At 34.7% G+C, this 27537-nt stretch overlaps 1 protein-coding gene across 19 annotated transcripts in view; it reads left to right on the top strand.

The window, feature by feature from the left end:
• The window catches only part of AGMO (alkylglycerol monooxygenase), a 366688-nt gene that overhangs the window by 43581 nt on the left and 295570 nt on the right, over positions 1-27537 (top strand). For 10 of the 19 annotated variants that reach the window (XR_008956466.1, XR_008956467.1, XR_008956465.1 and 7 more), the window contains exon 4: positions 24198-24242. The exons of the other annotated variants lie outside the window; for them this stretch is intronic. Coding sequence is in view for 7 of the 10 variants with exons in the window: in XM_057304533.1 (XP_057160516.1) it covers positions 24198-24242 (45 nt within the window). In the remaining 3 variants the exon portion in view is untranslated. The remainder of the gene's footprint in view (positions 1-24197; positions 24243-27537) is intronic. 19 annotated transcript variants of the gene reach the window in all.

The following is a 27537-nucleotide window of genomic DNA, read 5'->3' as shown; positions in this document are numbered from 1 at the left end:
TTGGCATTTTTATCTCTTTCCTTGGTGACTGTGTTGAGTTCAATCTTGTTACTCCGTTCCTTCTCTCTTCATCCATTTTTAGTTCCCCGTGTATGTTAACACCCACTTCCTAATGGGATGTGTTAACAAAAGAGGGGTTTTACTGCAACAAGCAGCTGCCTTACATACATTGCAATAGTTACACTGTTTGTTTATACAAATAAATAAATAACCACTATAATATCTTCCAAAGCAAAGAGGAGGTTCCTTTACAGGTGGTAGCTCACCTTCTTGATTCATTACAGCTGAGTACAGATTAGTGCTTTTACCACTTCACAGATATGCAAGAATCACAGAATACTTCCATTTGTCTTCCTATCTTTTGTTCATTTTTTTGTCAGGCGTTTTAATTCTACATGTGTTTCAACCCCATAAGACAATTATCTTAAACAGTATTCGTTGAGATTTACTCACTTTTTACCTTCCCCAGGGACTTTCTTTCCTTCCTGCATTATTGTGTGCTCATCTAGGATAACGTTCTTTCTTGAAACTCTTTCAGTGCAGCTTTTAATACAGACCTGTAGGTAATGGATTCTCCTAGCTTAAGTTTGTATGAAAAGGTCTTTATTTCCATTTTTTATTGTCAATTTTTACAAAGACAAGAATAGGCCTCTAGGATCCACCCTCTGTCCCAATAGCCATCACCCATGACTGATCCCATCCATTTAACACCCACGTCCACACCCACAAAATTAGTGTAAAGCAAGACTTAGACATATGAGTGCATTCATTTGATCCACTAATAATTTAGTATACTATCTAAAGAACAAGTCTTTCTTTCCCTTTTGTCTATTTACCTGGCCAATGTCACATATAAAAATGCTTTAAAAGAATTGCCTAGGGACGCCTGGGTGGCTCAGTCAGTTGAGCGTCCCACTCTTGATTTCGCTTAAGTCATGATCTCAGGGTTGTGGGATCAAGGCCCAAATCATGCTCCAAGCTCAGCAGAAGTCTGCTTGAGATTCTGTCCCTGTGCCCTTCCCCACCCTGCCCTACTCCCGCATGCACGTGCACTCTCTCTTTCTCTCTGTCTCTGTGTCTAAAATAAATCTTGAAAAAAAAAAGAATTGCTTAATGTCACAGGCTATTCGATGTTCAAATTTCTCATTGTCTTATAAATGTCATAACATTTTTGCAGCTTAGCTTTTTAATAAGGATGCAATAAAGTCCTTACCTTCCAGGGGTTACTTTCTTAAATCTCATTTAACTGTAGGGGCTACTCCTTATCTCCTCCCTTTTTTTTTCTTGCAATTTATTTGTCAAAGGAATTGTGTCTTTCCTTCCCACATATATGCCTATCTGGGTTTGCTGATTGCATCCCAGTGGTAAACTGTACCATATTCCTTTGTCTTCTGTAATTCCCTTCCTTCCTTCCTCCTTTCCTTTCCTTTCCTTTCCTTTCCTTTCCTTTCCTTTCCTTTCCTTTCCTTCCTTTCCTTTCCTTCCTTTCTTTCTTTCTTTCCTTTCTTTTCAATACAGTTAGCCATGGTATAGTACCTGTGAATTACTGGTAGAATCTAAAGGCTTGATAAGATTCAAATTTGGTTTTTGGGACAAGATCACTTCATAAGTGGTATTGTTTTCTATTGTTAGGAGGAGCATGCTGTTGTTATATTTTCTCTCTTTTTGTGAAGGTAGCACTGGGAATCACACAACCAGTCCTTCTATCAGTGTCTCTCCATTCATAATGGTTTTCTGAAGTTCTTCAGTAGATTCCTTTGGGAACAATATTTCTTGACTTTTTGTATGTTGATAACAGTGTGTCCTTGGCTTTTATACTTGGAAGTCAGTTTAGCTTCCTATAAAATCCTGGGCTCCCATTTTCTTTCTTTGAGTATCTTAAATATGTTATTCCTTTTCCTTCTCTTTCTTTTTTCTTTAAATGAGCAAAATCAAGAGTGGGATTTTTAATAAGTTGAACAGAAAATTTATTTTTCTTTCCTTTTCAAGTGACCCAGTCAAATATGTGAGACCATGATCCTTCTACTGATTTTATGGGAATTTAGTTTTCCTTAAATTTAGGTGGAAGGGTTTGCTTACAATAGCTCTCTCAACTTCACAGCACTGTCTCTTTGTTTTAAAATTAAATGTTAATGTAACTTATATTTCTTATGTATTTATATAACATTAACATTTTATATATATGATTTTTATAATTATATACATATAATTTTATACTTTTATGTTTTATACTTTGTGAGATGTCCTGTCTCTATTTTCTTCCCCCACTTTTACCTGAATTTTTCGCTTCCTATGCTCTTACAGCAGTTTCTGTATCTATAGTGGTATTGGAGTTAATATGCAGATGGAGGAGACTATTTCAGGTACAATATTAGTACCGAATACTGCTTGAGAAACTTTAGTTTTGTTTTTGTCCTATGGACAAAGATACAGGAGTAAATAGTGAATTAAGGTTCAGAACAAAAACAGGCAGAAACACACCACCTCATATCTGTAGTTCCCTAGCAAGTGTCAGGGGGGGAAGCATGTTTTCCAGTCATCTGGCCGCTGAGAGCAGTAGTGTCATAAACACACTATCACAGAGCACCAGTGGAGGACTGGAAACTAGCACAGACTCTGGATTCTGACTCCGGGCATTTGAATCTCAGCCCTGTGACTTAGAATCTGCACAGCGTGGGCAAGTTTCTTAACCTCTTTATGACTCCGTTTCCTAATTTGTAAAAATAAAGTAATCATAGCTACCTATCTTTACATCATTTATATGCAGTTCCTGGCCTCTAGTAAATGTTCAATTACTGAAACTTCACTCAGCTCATCTTTAGAGATTTTGAGGTAAATTCAAGTCACTGAACTCAAAATTTCTTTCCACGTAAATTTGGTAATTTGACTTTACTTTTAAATATAATAAAAATCAGACAAAACACAGTGACAGTGGAAATGAAATTCTTTCTAGGTAGTTTTGATCTTTACGAGATTAAAATGGTGTTTCCTGTCCTTTTATAAATTTGCCATTGTGGTAGTCTGGACTTTGGCAACTTGCCAGGTATGTAGGTGGATACTTCGTTTTAAAATTCTGAATTTCATATCATGCTGAAGTTACTAAGCTTTAAAAAGTCATCTGATAGTCATTTCTATTTTACTTCTTTAAAAACAGAAATAAAGAGTTTATTCGGAATTCTTAGACTCTTTGTTATTAATAATTTAAACAAGAAACATATTTCCAAAAATTATGAGGAGATAGGAATTATGCAAGATATTTTAAAGTTACACACTGCATGGGGATTTAACATTAGTTAATTTTTACAGAAGTAGTCATATTAATTATGTTTATATCAACTCCTCCTCATCTCCATCTTACAACTCCATAGCACAAGTAGCTGTCTGGTGCCTGTTTTTGTTTATTTTAGTACCATAAGCAGCTAATTGGAAGGAAGAATGACACAGTCCTGGTTCAGATATTATAGAAATAACATCTGCCTACTTGGGTGAAGTGGCAGAGAGTAGTTTCAGCTACAGTCTTGAGTAAGCACAGGTATCTATAAATTCTGCTCTATTATTGATTGCACATCAACCGGACAAAACACATGTTAGCTTTATATTATCTTATATGAATACCAGGTCTGTGTCTTACTCTAGCTTGGTTGTATGGTCTGTCCTCCATACTGCTCATAAATCCTAATGACCTTGAAAAGAGCAAAGAGAAAGGTAAACAGCCTTTTTTCCTGTTCTTTTAAATGGACACTTTCTCTCTTACACTGAGTATAATGAAAGATTCTGTTCATTGCTATCTTCATTATGACATGACAAACTGTAGCAGTTTGGTAGTCGGGGATTTGATTTGAAGCATGGATAACCCGGAGATAGAGCTCTGTGCCCACTGGGGATCATACTGGAGGAACCAGATTTATGTCTTATATAATAATCATGAAATTAGAATTGACATTATAAAATTGAGGATGTGGAACAAATAGTAATCCTAGAAAAACCACTTCAGAGAAGAAGGAATGCTTACTAATAATACTAGACACTCAGTAATCTTTTTTTTAAGAGATGAATATTAAACTGAGTATTTTGCATTTATTGAGGTAATATTAGAAATTGATTGCATCTCCAGTTCCAGGTTGGGGACTTTTCTTCTCAGACCTATGACAGGATGTTTTCTCTTAGCTTTTTTTTTTTTTTTCCATTTTAACTAGAAAAGGAAAATCTTGCCAGATTTTTTTTTAACCACGTCTAAGTAATAAAATTGTATCTAAGAATGTAGTTATTAGAAAGTACTGCTATCTATTTAAAACTTACGGAAACACTTAATTTTTAAGGCAACATTAACTAGGGTTGAATTATGGAGCAATTCCTCCGGAAGTTCATGTCAGAGGAATGTTATTGCTAGATAAATCCACTATGATCAGTTGAGCGACAGTGAATAGGAAAAGCACTTAAAATAATTGGACACTCAGGGGTACCTTTCCAAAGTCTGTTGTGACATGTTAGCTGTGTCACTCCCATTAAAACCAGTGGGGGTTTTGAGGTTGAAATTCATCTTTACAGATTAAAGCCTTCCTTCTTAACACGTGGCACTGTAGAAACTATCAGAGAAGCCCAGGGTTGGAACATATCAAATGTTCTTTGGAAAGTAGTGATACTAATTTCTCCCCCTCACATTTCTCTTTATAAACTTTCTAAATTTTAATGCATTCAACTGATTATGGAAGAAGACGCATTTACATTAGAATTTATGCATTAAAAGCATCATTTTTGTAGTTGATGTGCTGGGTGAGAAAATAACTCCTGCCTTTTAAAATGCTTTCTTATATTCCATCGAGAAACATATCCTTTTCGGATATCCACTCCTTCTGCTGGTATTCAGATAGATGCCTAAATTTCTTCTAGGAGGGCTTGAAGGCTTTTATACAAGCTGTGTAAATTGTCTCTCTGATTGCTTTGGGGAGGATTACAGAAGGAAAGTATGATTTTTAAGACTACCAAGAGCCAGTCTCCCTATGTAATGTGAGAAATGAAAATATGCTTATTTTACTTATTAGAAAGGAAAATGTAATATAGTTATTAATTTTTTTGAATTGGGGCAAGAAATGTGATTCATTTGCTATCATTGATTTTAGAGAAATTTTTGTGATGTTGTCAGAGAATATTAATCAGTGTTTACGTTCCTTGCATGCCCTGATTCATGTACAAATCAAAAATGTTTCTATTGTAAGTCTGTTTCAGAGATACTCAAATACAATATTTGAATGATACAGTTCTTGAAAAATGTATTAATTATTCAATCAATAAATACTAGATAGAATAAGTGAGTTTGGCCTCAGATCCCTGCTCTGTCACTTAACAGTTGTATGCAAAGGATGATTTAACTTCTTTTATCCTACTTTCTTCATCTGTAAAACCATGGTAATAGAACTTTGCTATCGAGGTTGTATGGAACAGTAAACAACAGATTGGATGTTTACCACCAGCAATTTGTTTGTCGATGGTTTCTATCCCAGATTAGAAGATAAACCTTCTAACCTGCCTCAAAGAACTAAATGAATAAGTAAACTGAGAGAATAAATGAATGACTTAGAAGTAATGGGCCATGGTGGCTCTGATTTGTCCTGGTTTTCTGAATCAGTGCCTCCTTCCAAAAATTACACCAGTGATGGTGGATGTAAGAAACTAGTGTGAACAGGCAAAGGAAGGGATGTGAGGAAAGTTAGTCTTGTTAACATCACTTTATGTGCCTACATTTAAACCTCTGTTGCTAGCACAGAATCAGAAATCTAATACATGGTAGAATTTCAATTTGAACACATATCTTCAGGCATCAAATTCAGTGTTGTTTTTTTTTTTTTTTCCTGTCACACTTACACTGTGTGCCCATTAGTGACTAAAGGCAAAAAGAAAATAATGTACTCTGTTTCTCTAAATATCTTTGCCTGATTTGCTTTCCACATTTTTTTGTTTCTGCCTAACATCGACTTCCCTAAACCATTGCTTTTCGTCTTACTTGCCAAACTGAAGTCTTCCTTTCTGCAGTTCATCATTTATTCGTTAGAATAATTTGCCCTGGCATTTCCTAGGGTGGCCCTTACAGAATCCAGGGGAAGAGATGAGAGGGAACTTTATGAGGAGCAACACAGGATGCAAATGTTAGCCAGACCCTTGAAGCCATCAGTGACTCTCTGGAGAACTGACCTGTGAGCTGAGGACCACTGCTTTGATAATTTTAAGAGGCCCATTGTTTATTATAAATTGTCTTTTTCTCCAGGGTGACAGCAGCAGTATATATAATTATAAATTGCTTCCCAGCGTCCTGCCTCTGGCATTCACCCATGTTGCCAGAATGTGTGTTGGTGGTGGGGGCAGGTAGTGAAAGAATGTTTAGAGATGAAGGAGGAGGGGCAGGGCTGGATACAGACTCTTCTAGTCTGAAGCTATGTGAAAGATCAGGGAATTTTGGAGAGGTGAGAAAAAATAAACTTGGTCATCTAATTACAGAATGTCAATTCTAAAATACTTAAGAGATCATTTGATTTAAAACCCTGAGAAAATGTATGCCCAGAGAGGATAAGTGGATTAATCTGTCATCCAAAATCTGATATATGCTTAGATGTGTGAATTTCAAGACTTGAAACATCTTACTCCCTCTGACTTGTTCTTTCCATTTTGTACTTGCTGAGTAGTTTTGACAGAACTGATTTCAAATGCAAAATTAAATTACAATATTAACTAAGTATAGAATTAATTGGCCCCCCTTATAGGGAAAGCTTTTTGAAACCAGTTAGATTCTTCTGCAGTTCGTTTTGATTTATTCCCTTGGGGTTATTTACACTTGGATTATTGCATTTTGTTGTTGTTGTTTTTTAAAATTTTTTATAGAGTTATTTTATTTTTAAAAGTAAAAACATACTTCCAAGATAGGTTAACATATCATGACTGGTATCAGGTTGACCTATTATGAAGGTCCACATCTATCAATCTAGTGATTGTAGCACCAGGTGACAAACCTTTCTTAATTCATGATCTTATCAGGACTGCAAAATGGCAATTTCCTAAATATATTATTTTTCCTGCATTTAATATTTATAAAGAAAAATTTCCCCTCACTATATATTCAATTAGCTAATCAGCTAATGAATTAGTTTAGGAAAGGCAGGATAAAGGCTTCGTTCTTTCCTGGTGATTTTCAGATTAATAAATTGGCATCTTTTTAAAAATTTTATTTATTTATTTGAAAGAGAGATAGAACATGAGAGCCCAAGTGGGGGGAATGGCAGAGAGAGAGGGAGAAGCAGGCTTCCCAATGAGCAGGGAGCCCGATGCGGAGCTTCATCCCAGGACCTTGAGATCATGACCTGAGCCAAAGGCAGACATTTAACTGACTGAGCCACCCAGGCGTGCATGAATTGGTATCTTAGCAAAGATGATCCGTAAGTCTCTTTTGCTTTTTGGAATATCATAGTAAGATATTGGCTTTATGAGCTTTCGGAAATGTATTTGTTGTGTTAAATCCTTTAGACTGATCATTTGTTTCCATATTGAGTATCCATATTGAGTTTCCATATTGAGTATGAACTTTGATGTGACCTTGTTAGTCTGGTAACCTTTTTGTTTTTAGGCAAGATAAGCTGTGCTAGCTTCATTGTGTCTGTTTTCTGACGCAAACCTAAATTAGCTATTTTTTTAAAGAGTTCCGATTTAATTTTAGGGGTCACGTCCAGGTGTTTGGATGTGCATTGCTAGGAGAGTGTCAACATTTATAGGCCATTTTAGCAGAAAGAACTATAAAATATTTTTCTTTCTTTGATTATGGGGAATTGTAAAAACTTGATGGGATTTCTTTGTCCTATAGTTGACTTTTTCTATTAGTTTGGTATATTATTAGATTGAAAAGTAACACACACACACACACACACAAATCTGTGAACTTATACTTGCAAGTAAAACTAAATATAGTGTTTTTGCTTCTTGGATTATGTTTTTTTTAATATTTTTTTACTTATAATGAAAATTTTGGTTCCTAATGAACCAAATTAAAGTAATTACTTATCTACTGTATCCTCTCTAAAAACAAAGTAATTTAATCTTGAACAGTTTTAAACTACTTTGTGGCTCTTTTTGTCCTATGGATATGTCCTGCTAGGGGCAAACATGCAAAATACTCTATTTAAAATAACTAGAAAGAAGGCTTTTTTGGTGTCCCATTGACAGGATATTCAGTTAACCCACTTGTTAATTATTTTCAATTTCTAAGCTTTTTAAAATTTTAAGCATGTTTATTACTTAGATAAAACATTTGCATGTAAAGTCAAAACTATAAGATAATATAATATATCATGGAGGTCAGTTTGAAGAAGCTTATCGAGATCCGCTTTGCTCAATTACAGTTGCAAAATACATTGTGGGACGTACCATCATGTATTTAGGCAGTTCACTGTTGTCGGACATTTGGATTATCTCAGTCTTTGGCAACGATAAATAGTCTTGTCCATATATTCTTTATTAATTTTTGGCAGTATATATCTAAAATAGTTTTTTAAAGGGGACCACAAAGGGAAAATGAATATGTATGTTTGATAGTTATTGCAGAATTCCATTACAGTGCCGTTGATCCATTTTGTATACTCATCTGCCTTGCATGAGAACACCAGTTCCTTCATAGCCTTGCCAAAAAAAGTGTACTGTCAAACTTCTCAATACTGGCCCATCTGGTGGTATCTCAGTGTAATTTTAGTGACATGGATACCCATTTGGAACATCTCTTGTTGATAGAATAAGCGATCCTATATACTCTGATTTTTTTTATGCACAGATACCTACCAGTAAACCCTTTCTGAGATAAGCATTTGCTTCAAAGCTATGTTCAGTTCTGTGTAACACAGAGGACACACCTAAAGGGAGAGCCTGTAGTAAACTTTTTTTATCGATGTTTGCAGTGGAATAAAACCCTTATTTGCATTGGTCTTAAATTCACCACCAGACTGGGAGAAAAAAAAAAAAAAAAGGTCTAACTGTTGCATTGAGATTTTTATTGATCACTTCCTAGGTGACTACTTAATAATGATCCTCTTTGAAAAGATGCAAGAACCATGACTTAAATTTAATGTGTTATTCATTTTTAAGCACAAAAATAGGAGAGTTGTGACTCTATGTACCCTTATATTTTCCACTCTAAACACTTCATGATTCATGCAACTTCATTTCTTCTTTGAGGATGACGTGACTTTTTTATCAATCTGATTTTTTACTTAGTTATCAAATAAAGCTTTTTACAGTTTAGATAACTGTTGCAAAAGAGTTTAAAATTTATAAACAGTACTGGGAAAATATACAGTAGATGTCTTCAAAAAGTACATTTCTCACTGTTTCTCATTTATATTCCAAAAACACAATGAAACAAGAACCAGACACCCTTTACATGTTTGTACCTCTGATTAAATTAGACACTTGTGGTAAATCAAAATGTATTTTCTAAGTGAAGGAATAGGAAGCCAAATTGCTATTTGGGCTGGGAATTTTCTAGAGAAAAAAATAAGCACATTGTTTTGATTTGGTCAATGCATCAGTAAGTTTAATTTTCCAATTGACTAGAGAGATGCTGTAATACCTTCTACAAACATGATTTGTAACCTTCTAACCTCTTTTATTCTGAGCACACAAAATTAAACTATTTTTCATCTGTAACAAACTGCAGAAACATAAGCATGGAAAAGTCATTCTTTGCTTCCTCTATGTATACAAGTGACTTAAACAATATAAATAAGTAGAATAATGTCTCCAAAAAAAGGCATTCATCAGTTTTCTGATGCAAAAATTAGAGTTACACTCAAAACCATTAAATAGAAACATTAGCTACCCTTTTTTGTTAATCTACAAAGTAAATTATCGCTATTACATTTTTCCACCAGAGAAAAACTTTTGCAAGGAAGACATTATAGCACCTTACTTTTTGACTAATAAGAAATCTTAGCTATTTCTTTTTAAAAATGATCTTTTTGGACAGTTTATATATTAGTTTCTATAATAGTAGGTACAATTAACATTTAGATAGCCAAATTAATAGTCTCTTTAAGCTTTTGACATAGTATAATTCTAATTCACTGAGGGGAACCAAGTAAACTTACTACATAGGCTAAGTGTGTGTGATGGTGGGAGGGCAGCCGATGTAGTATAATTTCAGGAGTCTTCTTACCACCAAATATTTCTCCCACCAAGCCTGATAGGGTATCCAGAAAAAATTTTTTTGAAATATATTTCTTTTGATTAAGACATTGGTCTTTAAATGTATCAAAATCTGTTAGTAAAGTTTCTAAAAACTCCATTGCTCAAGTGCCACCAGCTCTTCTAGAGATAGATTCAAGACCCAAGAATATTTTTTCTTTGTTTTAAATGTTGCTTTCTAGAGATAGATTCAAGACCCAAGAATATTTTTTCTTTGTTTTAAATGTTGCTTTCTAGAGATAGATTCAAGACCCAAGAATATTTTTTCTTTGTTTTAAATGTTGCTTTGGGTAGACTTTAAGTTTGGGGAACCACTGACTTAAGGAACTGTAATCTTCACATTTTTATGTTAGGCTGAAATTGCCCTGTGGTTGGAAACAGAATATATATTGGAATTCACAAGTCAGGTGAGTCACGGGCAGTGTTGTTATGATTGTGGAAAAGATGGTTTTTTTGTAGTTCTTCTGGCTTCTCAGTGTTTTTATAAGCTTCCTGTCCTTTTTTGATTTCTCTCCATTGTCAAAACATGGTTTTAAAAAGAATCTAATGTGAGCTTTAAAGAATGCAGCTCAATGTGTGTGTACTGCCACTATTAGGGAGTGTCAGAGGAACGGATGTCTAATGGTTAAATAAGGATATATTTTCTGAGGCGTCCCTGCCATGAGATAAGATGCCTTATTTACTTGTCAAGAGCAGTTCAGAGATTCTTTACTGCTTGATGATATTTGTACATGCATTAATAGATTTTCTTTACTATTTATTTATTTAGTTAGTTATTTTTAGAGTGAGGTGGTAGGTAGGGGAAGAGGGAGAGGAAGAGAGAGAATCTTAAGGAGGCTCCATGCTGGGTGGAACTTGGTCTCACAACCTGAGATCATGACCTTGAAATCATATCTTGAGCCAAAATCGAAAGTCAGGATAGGTGTGATGATATTTGCACTGCTGCTCAGGCTATGCAAGGCAATATCTAATAGTTTTGCTTCTTTAATGTGTTTTTAGTGTATCGTAGATATTATGGACCAAATGTGGTTGCCCCCCCCCCCCCGTTCATATGTTGAAATTCTAATCCCTAATGTGTTGGTTTTTTGGAGGTGGAGCCTTTGGGAGATAATTAGATTTATATTAGGTCATAAGGGTGGGAAATTTATTATGGGATTAAAGTCTATAAGAAGAAGAGAGAGCCCTCCCTCCCTCTCTCTTTCTGTGTACATGCACCCAAGAAAGACCATGTGTGCACACAGTAAGAAGGCAGCTGTTTACAAGCTGGGAAGAGGGCCTTTACCAATGTCTAAATCTGCCAGCACCTTGATCTTGGACTTCCTAGCCTCTAGAACTGTGAGAAATAAATGTCTGTTGTCTAAGATGTCCAGTCTATGGCATTTTCTTACAGCATCCCAAGCAGACTAAGTAGGTGTGTTTAAAAATAGAGGTATTGAGAAGCTATGAGCTATAGGAATTTAAAATCAAAACTGCTTTTCACCCTTAGATACTGTGTAAGGCCTTTAAATCCCCCGTTCCATTGTAAAGAGAAATGCTGTAAGATCGTGTTTGGTAAGAGAACTTGGGTGTCAATGTAATTCTAAGCAAAGGTATTTTGGTGACATAAGGCTAAAGGAATCAGAAACATATGGGCCACATTATCTCTAAAATACTTTAGGGCATAAACATGAAGGAGAAGGGGTAGTACTTGGAAGAGTGCCAAATCCTATTGGTACTGCCAAACCTCAGTTAGTTTGAGAAGAAGAGGGGCATTTTACAACTCCAAGGGGGCAACCAGAGCCTTCTCTGAACCTGGAATTTAATGTGATAGAATTTTAAAAATCTAAAGCATGGGGCAGAATGCTGTGAGGTAAGTGTGTACTGGCAGGGGCATCAATGATGGGAGATTTTACTTTTGCTTCTGAGAGTTGTATTTGCCAAATTTTTTTGTTTTTTTTCCCTAAAGCAATGAAAATGAACAAGTCATACTTTGGGTTATACTGGCATGGTAAAATTTCTAAGGTTCTAGGGTCATCAAATTCAAGGCAACAGCAATTAGAATGTATTTATGATTAGTGACAGCTGCCTGTTCATCCAACTTGTAAATATTGGTTAATAGACTTGCAAGAATGACTGTATCAGTATGACAGTTTCTTCAGGACATTATGTTTGGTCTGCTAAGTTGTGGCTGTAATTCTGTGCGCTTATAAAATGGAGCTCTTGAGTTAAGGTCTTTTCCATAATATTTAAAAGGGTATTCACACATCAGGCATTTCCTATAAACTGGCTATTATTTATCATAATTATCAAGACTAATGAGGAAAAAGGCAACCTTTTCTCTGCTCAGGCCCTCAAGCCCAGTGAGCATGTTTCTCCCACATGGCACTTGGTCCAGCAGCTCCTTTGCTAGATGGGCTGTGAATAGTTTCACTGGGTACTTGTGCAAATGTTCACTACAGCTGTTTCAGCTGACACAAGATAATTAGTATAAACACTCTACAACATCATTTCATGTATTTATACTATAATTGCACATTTTCATTTCAGTCATTAAACATATTTAGAGTGCATTAATTTTAAAATGAAGTAATTACTTTAATTGTGTAGCATGAATATAATCAACCATAATGCACTAGACCTAGTACTAAATTCAGTTTTAGTACATGCTTCAGACTATGAATAGCTGTGCTCAAATATCCTGAACTTATGTTTTAATTTTGATAAGCCTCTATTTTCAAATCAAAACTTAGTTAAGGAGTGCCTCCTGAAAACCCTGTCCTCGTTTAAAGTTATCAGGAAATAATTACTTAGTCTCCATTATGTGTAATATTCTGAGCCAGATTCTGAAGGTATAAGGTGCTGTGGGACTTACTCATTGAACGTAAGAGCCTTAATTTAGTTCCAAAGAGGAAATAAGAAATATAAATTACAAATAAATATCTGAAAAACCATGCCCTGATCTTGATCATTGTACTGGGATTATGTAAGTAAATATCCTGGTCCTTAGGAAATACACAGGAAAAGGTTTGGGAGTAAAGGAACCTGAGGCCTCCAAGTTACTAATAAATGGTCAAAAATTTTTCAATAATATTGTGTGTGCATGTGTGTCTAGAAGAGAGAAAGGGAATAATGAAACAAATGGGGCAAAATGCAAAAAAATGGTGAATTTGGGTAACAATTATATGGGAGTTCCTTGTACCTTGTCTGCAACTTTTAAGTAAGCTTGAAGTTATATAAAAACATAAGTAAATAAAGCTCTGTTATAAGCCTGTATTAGAACAATTTGGCAATATTTTAATCTAGATACTTCAGATGTTTATGAAATTTGAAGCAAAAAATTCACTCTTAAGAATCTATCTTAGGGAAAATTCCCTCTCTCGCTGGCTGTCTCTGTCTCTGTTGAATAAATAAATAAAATCTTAAAAAAAAAAAAAAGGGGGCGCCTGGGTGGCACAGCGGTTAAGCATCTGCCTTCGGCTCAGGGCGTGATCCCGGCGTTATGGGATCGAGCCCCACATCAGGCTCCTCCGCTATGAGCCTGCTTCTTCCTCTCCCACTCCCCCTGCTTGTGTTCCCTCTCTCGCTGGCTGTCTCTGTCTCTGTCAAATAAATAAAATCTTAAAAAAAAAAGAAAGAATCTATCTTAGGGAAATAATTGGAAAATTATTTATTGCAGCATTGGCTATCATAGCAAACACTTCTAAAACACTTAAATATTCATAGTAAGAGAGGAAGGTGATGAGGTTAGAAATGGCAAACTTAATTTAAGATGTAGAAGGCCAAGGAGCTGGCAAAACAAAGCAAAACAAAAACAAAAGCAGGAACAGAAGGAAAAGTTGTAAAAGGAGGAGGATAAAGACAAAGTTATAGAAGCAATCTCTTCCTGGTACCTCTCTCCCTCCCTCCCTTTCTTCTTTCCTTCCTTCCCCCCTTCCCTTTCCTTCCTTCCTTCCTTCCTTCCTTCCTTCCTTCCTTCCTTCCGTCCATCCTTCCTTCTTCATCTATTAATTCATCGTGTGTTTATTGCATACCTACTAAGTCCCAAGCACTTTATAAGTACTGGGGAAATAATGATGAACTAGGTAAAGAAGGTCCTTGCCTTCACTGAGCTTATGGTCTAGGAAAATAATGACAACAACAAGAACAACAACAGGAGAAGGTGATAAAGAGGTTTAATTATGTAAACACTTTGAATGTGAAAGAACATAAACAAGATGAGAAGTATTTTTTCAAACCCATTCAGGGGGCATGCTGGACTAAAAAGGAAGGGATATTCAATGCAAGTACAATTGAATTGAAGTTTTACATGTAAACATTCTCTATTTTTTTAAAAGAAAAAGATAATCTAGCTTTTCACAAGCTCAACATCCACTACTTTATGGAAGAATAGAAAATAATTTAATAAAGGCAAGATCTCTTCTGTTCTTCATTTTGCAAAGGTATCTCCTTTCCTTAATAAAGTAACCTGAAGAAGCCATTTACTAAGACGTTTATATATTTATTCTAGACTAGAAATTCCCAAACTTTCTTGACTTGTGATGCTCATAGTGTCTCAGTACTTTTTCATAGCATCCTAGGCCTGGAGAAATATCCGTCAGTTCTGTGTATTAGGCAGTTAGGTCAAGTCAACTTAAAAGTATTTATGTCCTAACAACTTAGTAGCTGTTTGAAAAAATAAGACATATAAATTGAAAACATTTATTTCATTCTTAAACAACCACAATTACTTCCTAATGGGATATTGTGTCTATTGGGCACTGCACAGTTACTCAAATCTGGAAATCAGATTGTACACCAATGCTCTCATTTCCTCTCCTGCATTGCATTAACCACGGTGTTTTATGAAACCCCCACTTCACGAAGACAGGATGTCATAGAAATAAATGTAGCGCTTTGTAATATTGGAAATGTAAATGCTTTGAGCTAGTAATTTGTGTAGTTTTAGATAGACATCATGTATAGCTGTGAAGGGTACGGGGTACCTAAAGATATAATTCGAGAACTGCAGTTCTAGATGATTTTGTTTCTGGCTTCCACCGAACTTGTATAGCCCTGTGGGAAATCAGGTCATTTCCATTGCTAGTGAGTGAATTTAGTGATAGTAGTGGTGGTGGTAGTGGTAGTACGGGGTCTCAAAAGGACCTGCTATGTGGCCTGCAGTAAATTGCATTTATCTGCGTTAGTAGCCCAGTAGAAGGACCTGGCATGGAGTAGAGTGTAAAAAAGGACTAGACTTCTTTGACAATTGGATTCTAGCTGTATATTTAGCAAGTCATTTCAGTTCACAGAGTTTGTTTCCTCGAAATGGAAAACATATCTTGCTCCATTTACAATGCTAGAATGAGTATCAATTAAGATATTATGTTTGAAAACACTTTAGAACACAGGAAATGCTCCCTAAGTATGATGTTTTCATACTGTCACCACTGTTGGTATTGCCACTATGTAAAGTCTTAGTGGGATAGAGACTTCATTCTAGAATTGTGCTGCCAATATTTCTAGCTTTGGTCTAACTAGAGCCATTGGTGTGAAACCAGGACAATATTTCTCCTTCCCCCAACCAGTTGAAAGGTAATAGACTTTAGTCTCTGTAAATTTAGGTTTCAGACAATGGCTAGTTAGTTCTGTGTGAAGATCTATATAGTATCTATTTACTACAAATATATAAACAAATAATAAAAAATAATTGTCCTGAGAAAAGTCTTTTGTCTCCATCTTGTAGATTTCCTTTGGTATGCTTTGTGATCCTCACAAATACAGAAGTGTGAATTTTGTATGAACTGATTAATGCCATGTCTTTAAACTGTGTTATATGATAATCTGTTTTGTCTTTGGGATATCATCTTTGGCTGTGCTGTAGCCTTAGGACATGGTACTTTATTTTTTTTGTTACTACTATGATGAAATGATTTGAACTAGTCAATGTTATTAAAGTTTTTAGAGCATTATATATAGTGCTTACTTTGTGGTATGGCACATAGTAAGTACCGTATTTAAGTTTAATGGTAAAAATATGAGTGAATTTACTTACTTAAGTCTTGGAACAAATGGAGATCAAATAGAATAAATACTAATGTGAGATTAATTCAATAAGTCATGTTAAGATCATTGTGGGGCCAAGACTGTTCCTCGGCAATGCTTCTCTCTTACCTCCCAGTATAGTTTTTGTTTTTGTTTTTATATTTGCACACATGACATTGAATAATTATTGCTTCCTCACATGTTTGTTCCCCAACTAGACCACAACATGCTGGTATGAACTGATTAATCATCTCTGTATCTTCCAGGGCCTGGACATACTGTAGTTGTTTGATACATTTTTGTTGATTAATGGACTGAAAAATTAATAAAACAGTAAATACATGTAATACAACCTAATTATAAGATTGAACAGATTAGAATCCTCAGACTTCTAGATGCTAAACCATCAGGACTCTTCCCGTATGCTCCCACCTAACATAAATCCTAATGGTAGGTGACATTCTTACCAAAATATTGATTATTGAGCTAAGCTATATTGATGACTAGTTTCACCAATATAGCTGATTACTTGATGTCCTCAAGCATTTTTTAGTATTCAATATTTAAATCATAAGACTTTTTTAAAAAGCATGGGTTTCTGATGAGCTCAAAGTTTATGGCAGACAATAGGTATTCTATATCCCCCCAACTTATTTTGTATATGAAATAGTGAGATTATTTTTTTATTTTCTAGTATTGATTTCCCTCTTCACTTGATTTAAATTCCTTATGGTCTCTGCATTTAGAATTGTCTATTACTAAAATGTTCCTTGCAGATTGTTCAGTTTATGGTGCACAATATTACTTTTTCATTGGTAATTGCACTGCAGATTATTATATGAAAAAAGATCCATTCTTTTCTTGAGGCATAAAACCAAGTTCCTGTCTGTATTGCGGATGTTAAAAATCCCAAGACACCTAAGGAAGAAGAGTGGGAGTATTAACTCTAGAAAAAAAAATCTTTGGCCAAATACCCATGAAAAGACTCTCTCATCACAGCACAGGGGACTAAGATTGTTAAGAATGATCTTTCTGAGAAAACTACTTTATGCAATTACAATAAAATATTGAGCATTTCTTTGGATTTTATGCACATTCCTTTCCAAGAGGAAATCCCAAAACATTTTGTAAAATCTTACAAATTTATACTACCAGAAAATAAAATGAATTAAATAAATTATCAACATTTCAGGCACAATAATTTAGTTCATTCATAAAATATCCTAAATGCCAAATAGGTAAAAGTAGAGTGAGTTGTTCCCATGAAAAATTATGTAATGTTTACAACTCAGAAGTCTATTTTTGTATAAATCTAATATTTTTAAATAGCTTAGGGAAGACTCCTAAAAGCCAAACAAAGGGTACATTTTAATAACTTATTGATAGGTATTATCAAATTAGACCTCTTTCAATTCAGAGTTTTGTAGTGTTTTAATTTGTGTCCATTGTGTTTTGGGGTCATTTGCTTATGATTCTGTTGAAATATGTTTACTTTTATTGCAAATTCTTCTTAACACTCACCGTCTTAATCTCCCAATGCAAACCCTATCAACCTTTTGAAGTGAACAGACAGCTTGACCAATTTGTTACCTTAGATGACATCAGGTTGAAAGACCACATGAGTCTGGGCTAATGTGCCCGTAGAATTGATGACGGTGCTCCTTGCAACTGGGGGCTTTGAATGTGCACTGGTTGTTAAGATAAACACAAAATGTTAGTGCCAAGAGACTTGGCCCAACAGAGCTGTAGATGGATGTTATTATTTTTATGAAGAAGGCCTCTGGTGATAAAACAGGGTTGACCCTGTTAGTGGGAGCTCCATAAATCTTTCCTGGCTGAAGGTTCCTGGCCGTGCAGGTTGGAGGGTAGACAAAAGAATCAAAAGATCCAGGATGTACTGTACATGTGAGGATTGCCTATGGGACTTTGCAATAATACAACAATAGCCAAGACTGCAAGGCACAGCTTCAATTCCTGCCTGCTTTCAACTGCTTCTAATAACAGTTTTAATTTGAGAGTCTTCTTTTTCTACAGCATTAAAGAAAATTCTTAAAGTTATACCAATTTTTATCATCGTTTAGGGTTTTCTTCCACCAGTAAAAGGCTCCCCATGATTTTAACAAGTCTTGTAATAAATATTAGTTATTTTATTGTTATGGCCATTACGAAAGTAATGTTTTTTCAGTTATTTATGTTGAACACGTTCAAGAGCCTTTCCTAAATTTGAAAACAATCATTAAAAACTATAGACGTCACATTTTTTTTTTTAGAGCAGTGATCATAGTTTGAGGACAGAGTATGTAATTTGTTGGAAGCTTTATATTTTATTAGTGATTACAAATGAAAGTAAGGATAAATTAATTATGTTACATTGTAACATTTCCGAAACTGTTCTATTTGAGTAGAAATCTTTATCTTTAATAAAACAACTCAACACATAATTGGTTTATCAAATATTGTCATTTTTCTATTGATTTTTTTAAAAAATAACAAGTTATTAGTGCAAATCATATTTCTTTTATTGTTTACATAAAGTATAAGGGTCACAATAGAATGTGTTTCTGTGTACCTGTTGTTGGACATGAAGAAGGTCAAAGATACAGTTTTTCTTGCTGGTGGTTCTAAACTGTCCTGAGAATAGTTTGTGAGAATCAAAGTTCAGTGATCTTTAAATATTTATTAAGTACCTACCAACTGTTCAACACTATCAGGTGTTTTGTGATTTAAATAAAATATGTGATGTGAACCTTAATGATATTCTAGAATCTTAAAAATCTTAAAGATTTTTCTAGATTAAAGCCCAATATTTTCCCAGGCTTTGCCAAATAGATGATGAAACAAGGTCTATGTTATATGATCCATGATAACGTCAAGAATGGGCTTCTTTAAAATTTATTGAGTCTGATTGCTTAAAGTCATTTTCAAATAATACTGTGAAGGTAGAGAGTATGACACAGGTCAACTGTCCCTTAGTATGTTTCCCTGGGAAAGCAAAACAAAACAAAACAAAACAAAATTCTTCTTTTGCAATTCGGTATCTGGCTCTCAGTACACACTATAATGATCAAAGAGTCAAACTATTTTTTTAAAATAATTTCCCTGGGAAACTACACTTCCAAAGAACATCTTTAATAACAAAAGCTAACCAGATTCACTAGGAGTATGATATTAAAAAATGGCCACCTATTTTCTGTTAAGCTGAAGTTCAGGTTGAACAGCTTTTGAAAAGTTGAGGAAAATATGTTCCATATTTCAATAAACTTAGTGGCTTTATACCTTGCTCCCTCTGCTTATGGGCCAGCAATAGAACGTCTGTTTCCATTCCTTTTTAGAAACAGAGCTTCCTTCTAAATACTTCTAGGGGAAAATTATACGTATATCATTAAAGAAGGAAACCACTAAAGAGTTAATTCTGAATTCTTATTTTCTTATTCTTAGTTTTTTAAAGATTTTTAATTTGTTAGGCCCTGAAGTACTGTTTCCTGTATCTGTTCTAATCACATAGGGGAAAATATAGTTTAGTTGTCACTGACATTCCAAGAATTTCTAAGTGTTTTCAAATATTTTTAAGGGCTCTGAATAATACTTTGGAAAACCATGCCCATTTTATGTACTTTTTTCCTCAAAATGTCTGACATCATTTGGCAAAGTAGTATGAATGTAAAATAAAAGATGTGATTATGAAATATGTTGAAATAAAATACTAAAGTTTCTAATCAGTTTTCATAGTGTTCAGGGAAAGAATGGACTCACATGGTTAGCAATTTCTAAATATATTTTTTAAAATAGTCATATATCTAAGTAAATTGAGAACATGCTGTATAAACAGAATCACTGTCCAGTTGATCAGATGTCAAAATTATTATGAAAGTAAAATTATAATCTTAGTCTTTATCAATTTAAGTATGTTATTTAATTTTATCTAATATATTCATTTCTCCCCCAAATTAAATTTGCTAGCACAAGAGGTTATAAGATGCTGCAGTCACAAAGCTATGACTGCATCTGGCTTTTGACCTGCTTACCTGTATATCCACTCCAGGCTTCTAACTCCTGTTATAATTTGCAGATCCAGTCATTCTGTTTTGTTTCACACTTATATTTTTTTTCATTTTAAGTATTTCTTACAGTTTATGTTGAATCTTTTTTTAACCAAATTGGAGCATAAAATACAATTTTATATTTAAAATCTCTGTAAAAAAAACTTTATTCCAGCATTATTTTAAATGTAATAGATGAGAGTCACTTTTGGAATAAATAATTCCATGTTTTTTTCATTAAGTCTTTACTTTTCTTCATTTATTCAGTCTGACTGGGGTTTGACAGATCTTCTGTAGAGGGTGGGAGGGATAGAGGAGGTGCCTGGTGGTTATCAAGAAAACAGGACACCAAAGAAAGACACTGTTGCTAGTGGTTCTTGGTTTTTGTCTCATTTGCAGTTTTTTTGTGAAGCAAAAGTAGAGAAAATAAGTCAGTTATAGCAAAATAATTCTGCCCATTTTCCCCAAGTGAATAAGAAGTTTTCCCCCATTAAGAACATATTTTAGTTAAAGTAACCATAGTTTTTTAAGTAAAATAAAATATAAAGAAGTTTTATCATATTTTTTTTCAGAAATCCTAAGTGAACACTGTGAATTTTATTTGCCATGACAATAAAATCACTACAAAATGCAAGGTGTATTGTTCCTGGGTTCTTGTAATTTAGCTTACGTTTCCTTAAATTAATTGCAGCACTATTTCTTTTTAACTACCCCGTTTTGTCAGTCTCTCTATATTTAGCTTTTCCTTTTTACAGAACTTGTTTTTTCTCCTTATATATTTATTTAGGATGGTTTACAAAAAAAATCAGGAATCATTTGAATATTTTGTCCTGTCAAGCAAAATCTCCTTTTGTTCATGTTTACCAGGTGTTGTCAGTTTCTCAAGCTTGTTTATTTCAGTTCATGAGAAAGTATTTTTCATAAGCCCAGGGTCATAGGTTTGAACTTCACAGAGAGCACGTCACTTCCTAAAACAATATTCTGTCTCCTAAATCCAAATTATACCCCTGGCTTTCTAGAGATTTTGTGTTGATGTGTTCCTGGAGACCACTGAGCTTTGGTGATGTAGTCTAGATACTGAACAGCATTCTTGCACCCATACTTGCTTGAAAACATTTAATAGAAACACCTTGTACACACAAAAGGCGGTTTGTGTTGTCTACAGGTGGCATAGCAAAAGTCCAATGTGTGGGTTGCATCATGAGGTAGAAAAAGCAGTTGATTGCAATCATCTCTTATGAATGTGAAATCCAGAACTGCTGCTGACAAGCATTTCTTAACCCCCAAAACACAGAAATGGTACAAATGTAATGAAGTAGAATAGAGCTTCATTTAATAGGACTACCAAAAAATGACTCCGTAACTATACCAGTAGCCTTAGAATATTTCAGACCTGGGAATCCCCGATAAGGCCTATGTACAAAAGAGAAACTGATAGGGAGGAATAAAGCATGTTTCCCTGAGAAGGTAGCCTTGTTTGTAAACAAAGAATTACTCCTCCTTGATTATAAGAATAGTGAGAAGGAGTAACACAATCCTGGTAATGATCACGAGGGCATCGTGTGAAGAACGTGAAACTGTAATCCGTCATCTACATTTTCTTCCAAGGCTGCCATCAATCTCCATCAGGCCCCAACTTCTTGCATACCCCCCACCAAATTGGGAGAAATGTCTCTGTTATGCTTTAAGAAATGAGTTACAATGTGCATTTGTTAACACGGCGCAGAGTTCCCTGACCGCCAAGGTACAAACCACCCCAGAGACCTCAAATGAACATGAGAAAATTGATGAAGCCTGCTCATGTGCTCATGACCACAGACACAAGTAATTTGGGTTTCTTGGTTTTGTTTCTATCTTCTGAGCCAATATTTTTCCTGTCACTTTTGTATCTATTTCTTTTTAAAAACTTTTCTCTTATTTTCCCATTTTTAAAAACAAAACAGCCTTTTTTATCATTCTTTTTTACTTCTCTATGTTTATCACTCTTATATCTGCATCTCACTTCTTTTGACCCACAAATCTTTAAAATTTCTTATTCACCTGGTGCATATTTCATTCATGTATAAATCTAGCTGAACAGAAAGCATAAGACTTTTAAACACGTTGGTCCTCAGTAACATTTTTAAGTAGGTGATTATTTCTTTTCTCCAGCTCTGAGACATCTCATATTTTCACAACAGATACTGCCCTATCATTTTCCTTATTTATAATTTCGTTTTCAGGATTTGGTGTAACAGAAATGCTAGCCACAAAATAGAGATGTCTTGTTTTTTTCTAGTATATGAGATTGTTTTAATTTGGCATTATTTCTTCCTTACTGGTTGGAAGGATTCATCCTTAAAAACATCTGGGTCTACACATTTAGTTTAGGACAGTTTCTAATTTAATTTATTTAGGAAATACACCACTATACAGATTTTCTAATCATTGTTTCCTTTTTCATAAGTTTTTGCTTGTAGGTACTTGTCCAACTTACCTAATTTTCAAATGTTTGACATGAAATTATTTATAATGTCATTCTATAAACCTTTTTTAAGACTGTAGGATTTATAATGATATCTATATTTTATTTCTTATATAGATAATGCATGTCTTCCTTATATTTTTCTTGATCAGTCTTATTAGTGGCTGCATCAATTTTTTTAGTTCTTTCAAAGAACCATATTTTACTTTGGTTGAGTCTCTTTTGTACATTTGTTTTCCGTTTCTTTTATTTTTGCTCTTTTATTATTTCCTTCCTTCTCCTCTCTTTAGATTTAATTTTATGTTTTAAACTTTTTAATATTCACATTTATATCATTGATTTCTCAGACTTCTTTTTAAATATGTGTGCTAAGACTGGAAAGTTCCTCAAAGCACAGCTTTATATGCATCCCGCAATTTATCATGTTTTCATTTTCATTTAATTTGTTGTGATTTCTTCTTGGACCACTGTGTTATTTACAAGGGTATTACTTCATTTCCAAACATTTAGGTGTTTTCTAGTTAGATTTTTCCTATTGATTGCTAGCTTAATTCCACTCTGTTTAGAGAACATAGTCTGAAGTATTTCAATCTTTTGAAATTTATTAAACTTGATTATGGTCCGGGACTTAGCCCAAAAATTGTGACGGCAATACTAGAAAAAAAATGGAATTCTGTAAATCACATAATTAACAAACTTATTCGGTTTCCATAGTATAGTGGTTATCACGTTCGCCTCACAATTAACAAACTTAACCTGATTTCTATACCCTTACTATATTTTTTGGTGTACTTGTCTTATCACTTATTAAGAGATAGGTTGTTTCCTCTGAATGTGGATTTATCAATTTATCCTTTAGTTCTGTCATATTTTTTTACTTAAAATTTTTGAAGCTATGATATTAGGTATATATAATTAAGATAGTTACAGTTTTGTCATAGATTGATCTTTTTTATAATTAAGAAATATTCCTCTTCATTGATAGAGATGCTTTGTGCCTTTCCAGAATCAAAGAAACTGTCCAGCTCTTCTTCATGTTAAGCTATGATGTCTTTGACAGAGATTCAAGGACTGGGTGGTAACTCCCAGCACTTACGTCACTCTCAGAGTGTTCCCAAAGTCCTTTGCTACTGACAAAGATTCCACTGCAGTTTTCTAGACCCCATTATTAGGAACTGTGAATAAGGTTTCTTCAAAATTTCTTTTTTATTAAGAATTATCATCTCTTACTTTTTTCTCTTATTTTCTTTTCCTTTTTTTATGCCACTATTTCCCTTTAAAGCAGTGAAGAGAGACTGCTACAATCTAGAAGTGATATTTTTTGACCCCACAGTCCTATAATGATTTGTCAATAAATATTAATGCCATAGCTCTCCCATTCTTTCTTAACCTAAGAACCTATAGCTGTTCGTGTTTCTTATTCATTAGTCAACCATCATGGCCAACACTCACTTAATTTTCACTTATTTTAACCATAGGTGGGGCTTCAACCAGTCATCATCACTTTCCTGTGGCAAGAACAGGTGACTTTTCCAATAATTTTCTTCATATAATAACAAAGACAACTATGAACTATAAGACCCAAACTATAAAATTTTCTTATGAAATGGGCAGAATGGGATAAAGAAAACTCCATGCCAAAGTGTGTTGCATTTTGATGCTAAAGATGTCAGCTAATTTTGGTAAATGTCTGGATTAGAATAGAGCCAGAAGGAGAATTCCAGCCAAAATTAGATCAGTTTAGAAACTAATCTAATCATGGGGCGCCTGGGTGGCACAGTGGTTAAGCACCTGCCTTCGGCTCAGGGCCTGATCCCGGCGTTACGGGATCGAGCCCCACATCAGGCTCCTCCGCTATGAGCCTGCTTCTTCCTCTCCCGCTCTGCCTGCTTGTGTTCCCTCTCTCGCTGGCTGTCTCTATCTCTGTCAAATAAATAAATAAAATCTTAAAAAAAAAAAAAAAAAAAGAAACTAATCTAATCATACCCTGCTTATGATATCCTGTTACTGATTTGCTACTTAGTGGTAGGAAATGCTACAAGTCCTTTTTCTATGAAGTTATATGATTTTATCCTTATCTTGCTTTTAGTGCTCTCCCCTTCGCTCTCCCACCATGGCATCACCTACATTCTGGGGGCTACTCAATCCCCCATTTCTACTCCATCCTCCATTTTAAACTTAAGAAAGTTAGAGTCAACTGACTCAAGACATCTTTACCTTTCTCATAGAACTTCAAACTGGAGATGTCCTGAGCAGAACTTCTCTGTACTCACAAACCCATACTTACTCCCACATGACTAGGCACCCATACTCTAATGTAGAAAACTGCTTAATCCTTTATTATATGCACCAGCAATTTATAATCATTTTCTAATTACTACTTGACACTAATATTTTTGTCTCAGAAATAACTAGTAAATCAAACACTTCTATGTCTGTTTTATTTCAGGTTCACCATCTTCTCAAGCTATGATAACTTTCTGATTAGGTCACCCTCTTTCCCTTTTTCTTACCCATTTACCTCAATAAACTAGAGTAATTTTCCAAAATTAACCCATTCATGTCACTTTTTTGCTTAAAGTCATCCACAGACTCTTGGTTGCCATAAAATAGTTTAAAATCCTTACCAAGAATGCATTCTTTATAATTTGGCTCCACTTTAGTCCCAGACCTATTACTAACCTCTCATTGCCACTCCTACCATGTATATATTTTTTTCAGCCATATTTATATGCTTGGCCCCTTACCTGAGAGGAAACACCATGGCATAGGATAGGCCTTTGGTATAGATGGGATGCAGGAATGCATGATGCATGAGAAGGAGGGTCAGTGTTTACATGACTCTTACTAAATTATGTTTGCAAGTGTTAACCTAAACCACCACAGCTTCCCATTTTCATTCTATGAAAGGTGATGAAAAAAGATGATAATCTCTTTCAAATTTGAACCATCTATACTCAGGGCAATATCTAAATAACCTAAAACTGTAGCTATGGAATACAATGGAAAGAACATTGGATCAGGAGTCTGGAGATCTTAGTTCTACTATGAAATTCAGGAAAGTTACCTAATCTCTCAGTGACTCATTTCCTTGCTGGTTGTATTTCTCAGGTCTTGTCAACTGTAGAATCCTATGGACATAGAATGATCTTTGCGTCACCTATGATTGTGTTAGATCCATTCTTTCTGCACTTTCATTGGCTTCTTCCCTTTACAGACTCTGCCTCATTTTACTTTTGTCACTTTAAACTCTTACCACAAACATAAAAGGGCTTCTTATTTCAAGATGTCTTCCCTTTTTCGTACTAATGACATGTTGTTTTGATGTCTATTATTTCTCCATAGCAAATAATTAAGTAAAACAATGCATCCTTTCTTTGTCTATGCAAAATTTTATTTATTTTTATTTTTAAAGATTTTATTTTTTTAAAGATTTTATTTTTTTAAAGATTTTATTTATTTGAGAGAGAGTGTGAGTGAGAGAGAAAGAGAGCATGAGCAGGGGGAGGGGAAGAGGGATCAGGGAGCCCAATGTAGGGCTCGATGTGGGGCTCAATCCCAGGACCCTGAGATCATGACCCGAGCTGAAGGCAGACACTTAACCAATTTAAGCAACCAGGTACCCCTGTCTATGCAGATTTTTATATTGATTTTAATGCAAACTATGCATGAGCAATCATATGTCTAAATTCTTCAGCCTCAAAGCTGTATCACTTGCAGGTGCAATGTTTATTAGCTCATTTGTCTGACATAACACTATATACAGTTACTATGCAAGATTATATTTCCAGTACCTATCCCAGATGATGAATGGCATGATAGATTAGGATTCTAGGGCACCAAATATAGGCTAAAGCTAGTTATCTGGAGTGTATATTTTTCAAAAACCAAATCATTAACTTGAAAATAAAAGAGACCTTCTTGATGAAGTCAAAATAATTGCTTAAGATCTGATCTGATCTGAACAGCCTTTTCTTTAATGTAAATAACAGACTCTCTGGCTGGCCCTGGAGTGAGAACAGGAACACGATCAGTGATGACAACACATGACATGGTTGGTGTCTGAGGTTCCCATCATTATGTGTGGTGTCCTGTTCAGTTCAGCAAATTCCACAGGATTTTGCACCCCATTGACTGTACTAGTGACAAGGTCTGATATCTGTCAGCAGACAGGAAAGTCATAGCCATGTTGTATGCATGTACTGGACTCACCCTCCTGGTTTTTGTAAAGTCTATTAGCCGGTTTGCTTCAGTGATCTCTTTACAGTCTGATCCATGGTGAGATTGGGAAAGAAAAAACATTTCATATTCTTCAGTATATTTTCAATGATACTTGAGAGATGTGGTCCTTCTTTTCCAAGAAGCACTTTTGGTGATTACCAAATCATATCTTTTCATTTTGTGGACAAGGGAATTAAAGGCTGGTGGGATTAAATGACACACTCAAGGTCACATATCAAATTAGGCAATGTATTAGGTGCATGCATTCAACTTTTCCTTATTCCCGGGCTAGGGATTTCCCATTCTTCTAAGCTTGATTTCCAATTAGGACTAGAGCTATATTATATTATTAAGTATGATTAAACCATTGGTACAAACAGGCTTTATTTTTCTGTACCCAAGAATGGATGTAGGTAGCTGGTCAAAGACAGAGCATTTCTCTGGAGAGTATGTGTCTCTTTAATATGCACTGTGAAAAGGCACAAAGGTTCACCCTCTCATATTTGTGTATTCCCTACAAATAAGAAAAGTGTTTAGTTGCAAGGTGGCCCCAAATTAAATAAATGTCCAGCATAGAAGTCTTTTAAAATTTGGCTG

Source organism: Ursus arctos, unplaced genomic scaffold (assembly GCF_023065955.2).
Source record: "Ursus arctos isolate Adak ecotype North America unplaced genomic scaffold, UrsArc2.0 scaffold_3, whole genome shotgun sequence".
Taxonomy (NCBI): domain Eukaryota; kingdom Metazoa; phylum Chordata; class Mammalia; order Carnivora; family Ursidae; genus Ursus; species Ursus arctos.
Note: the sequence above shows the minus strand (reverse complement) of the source record. Positions and strands in the feature narration are given on the sequence as shown.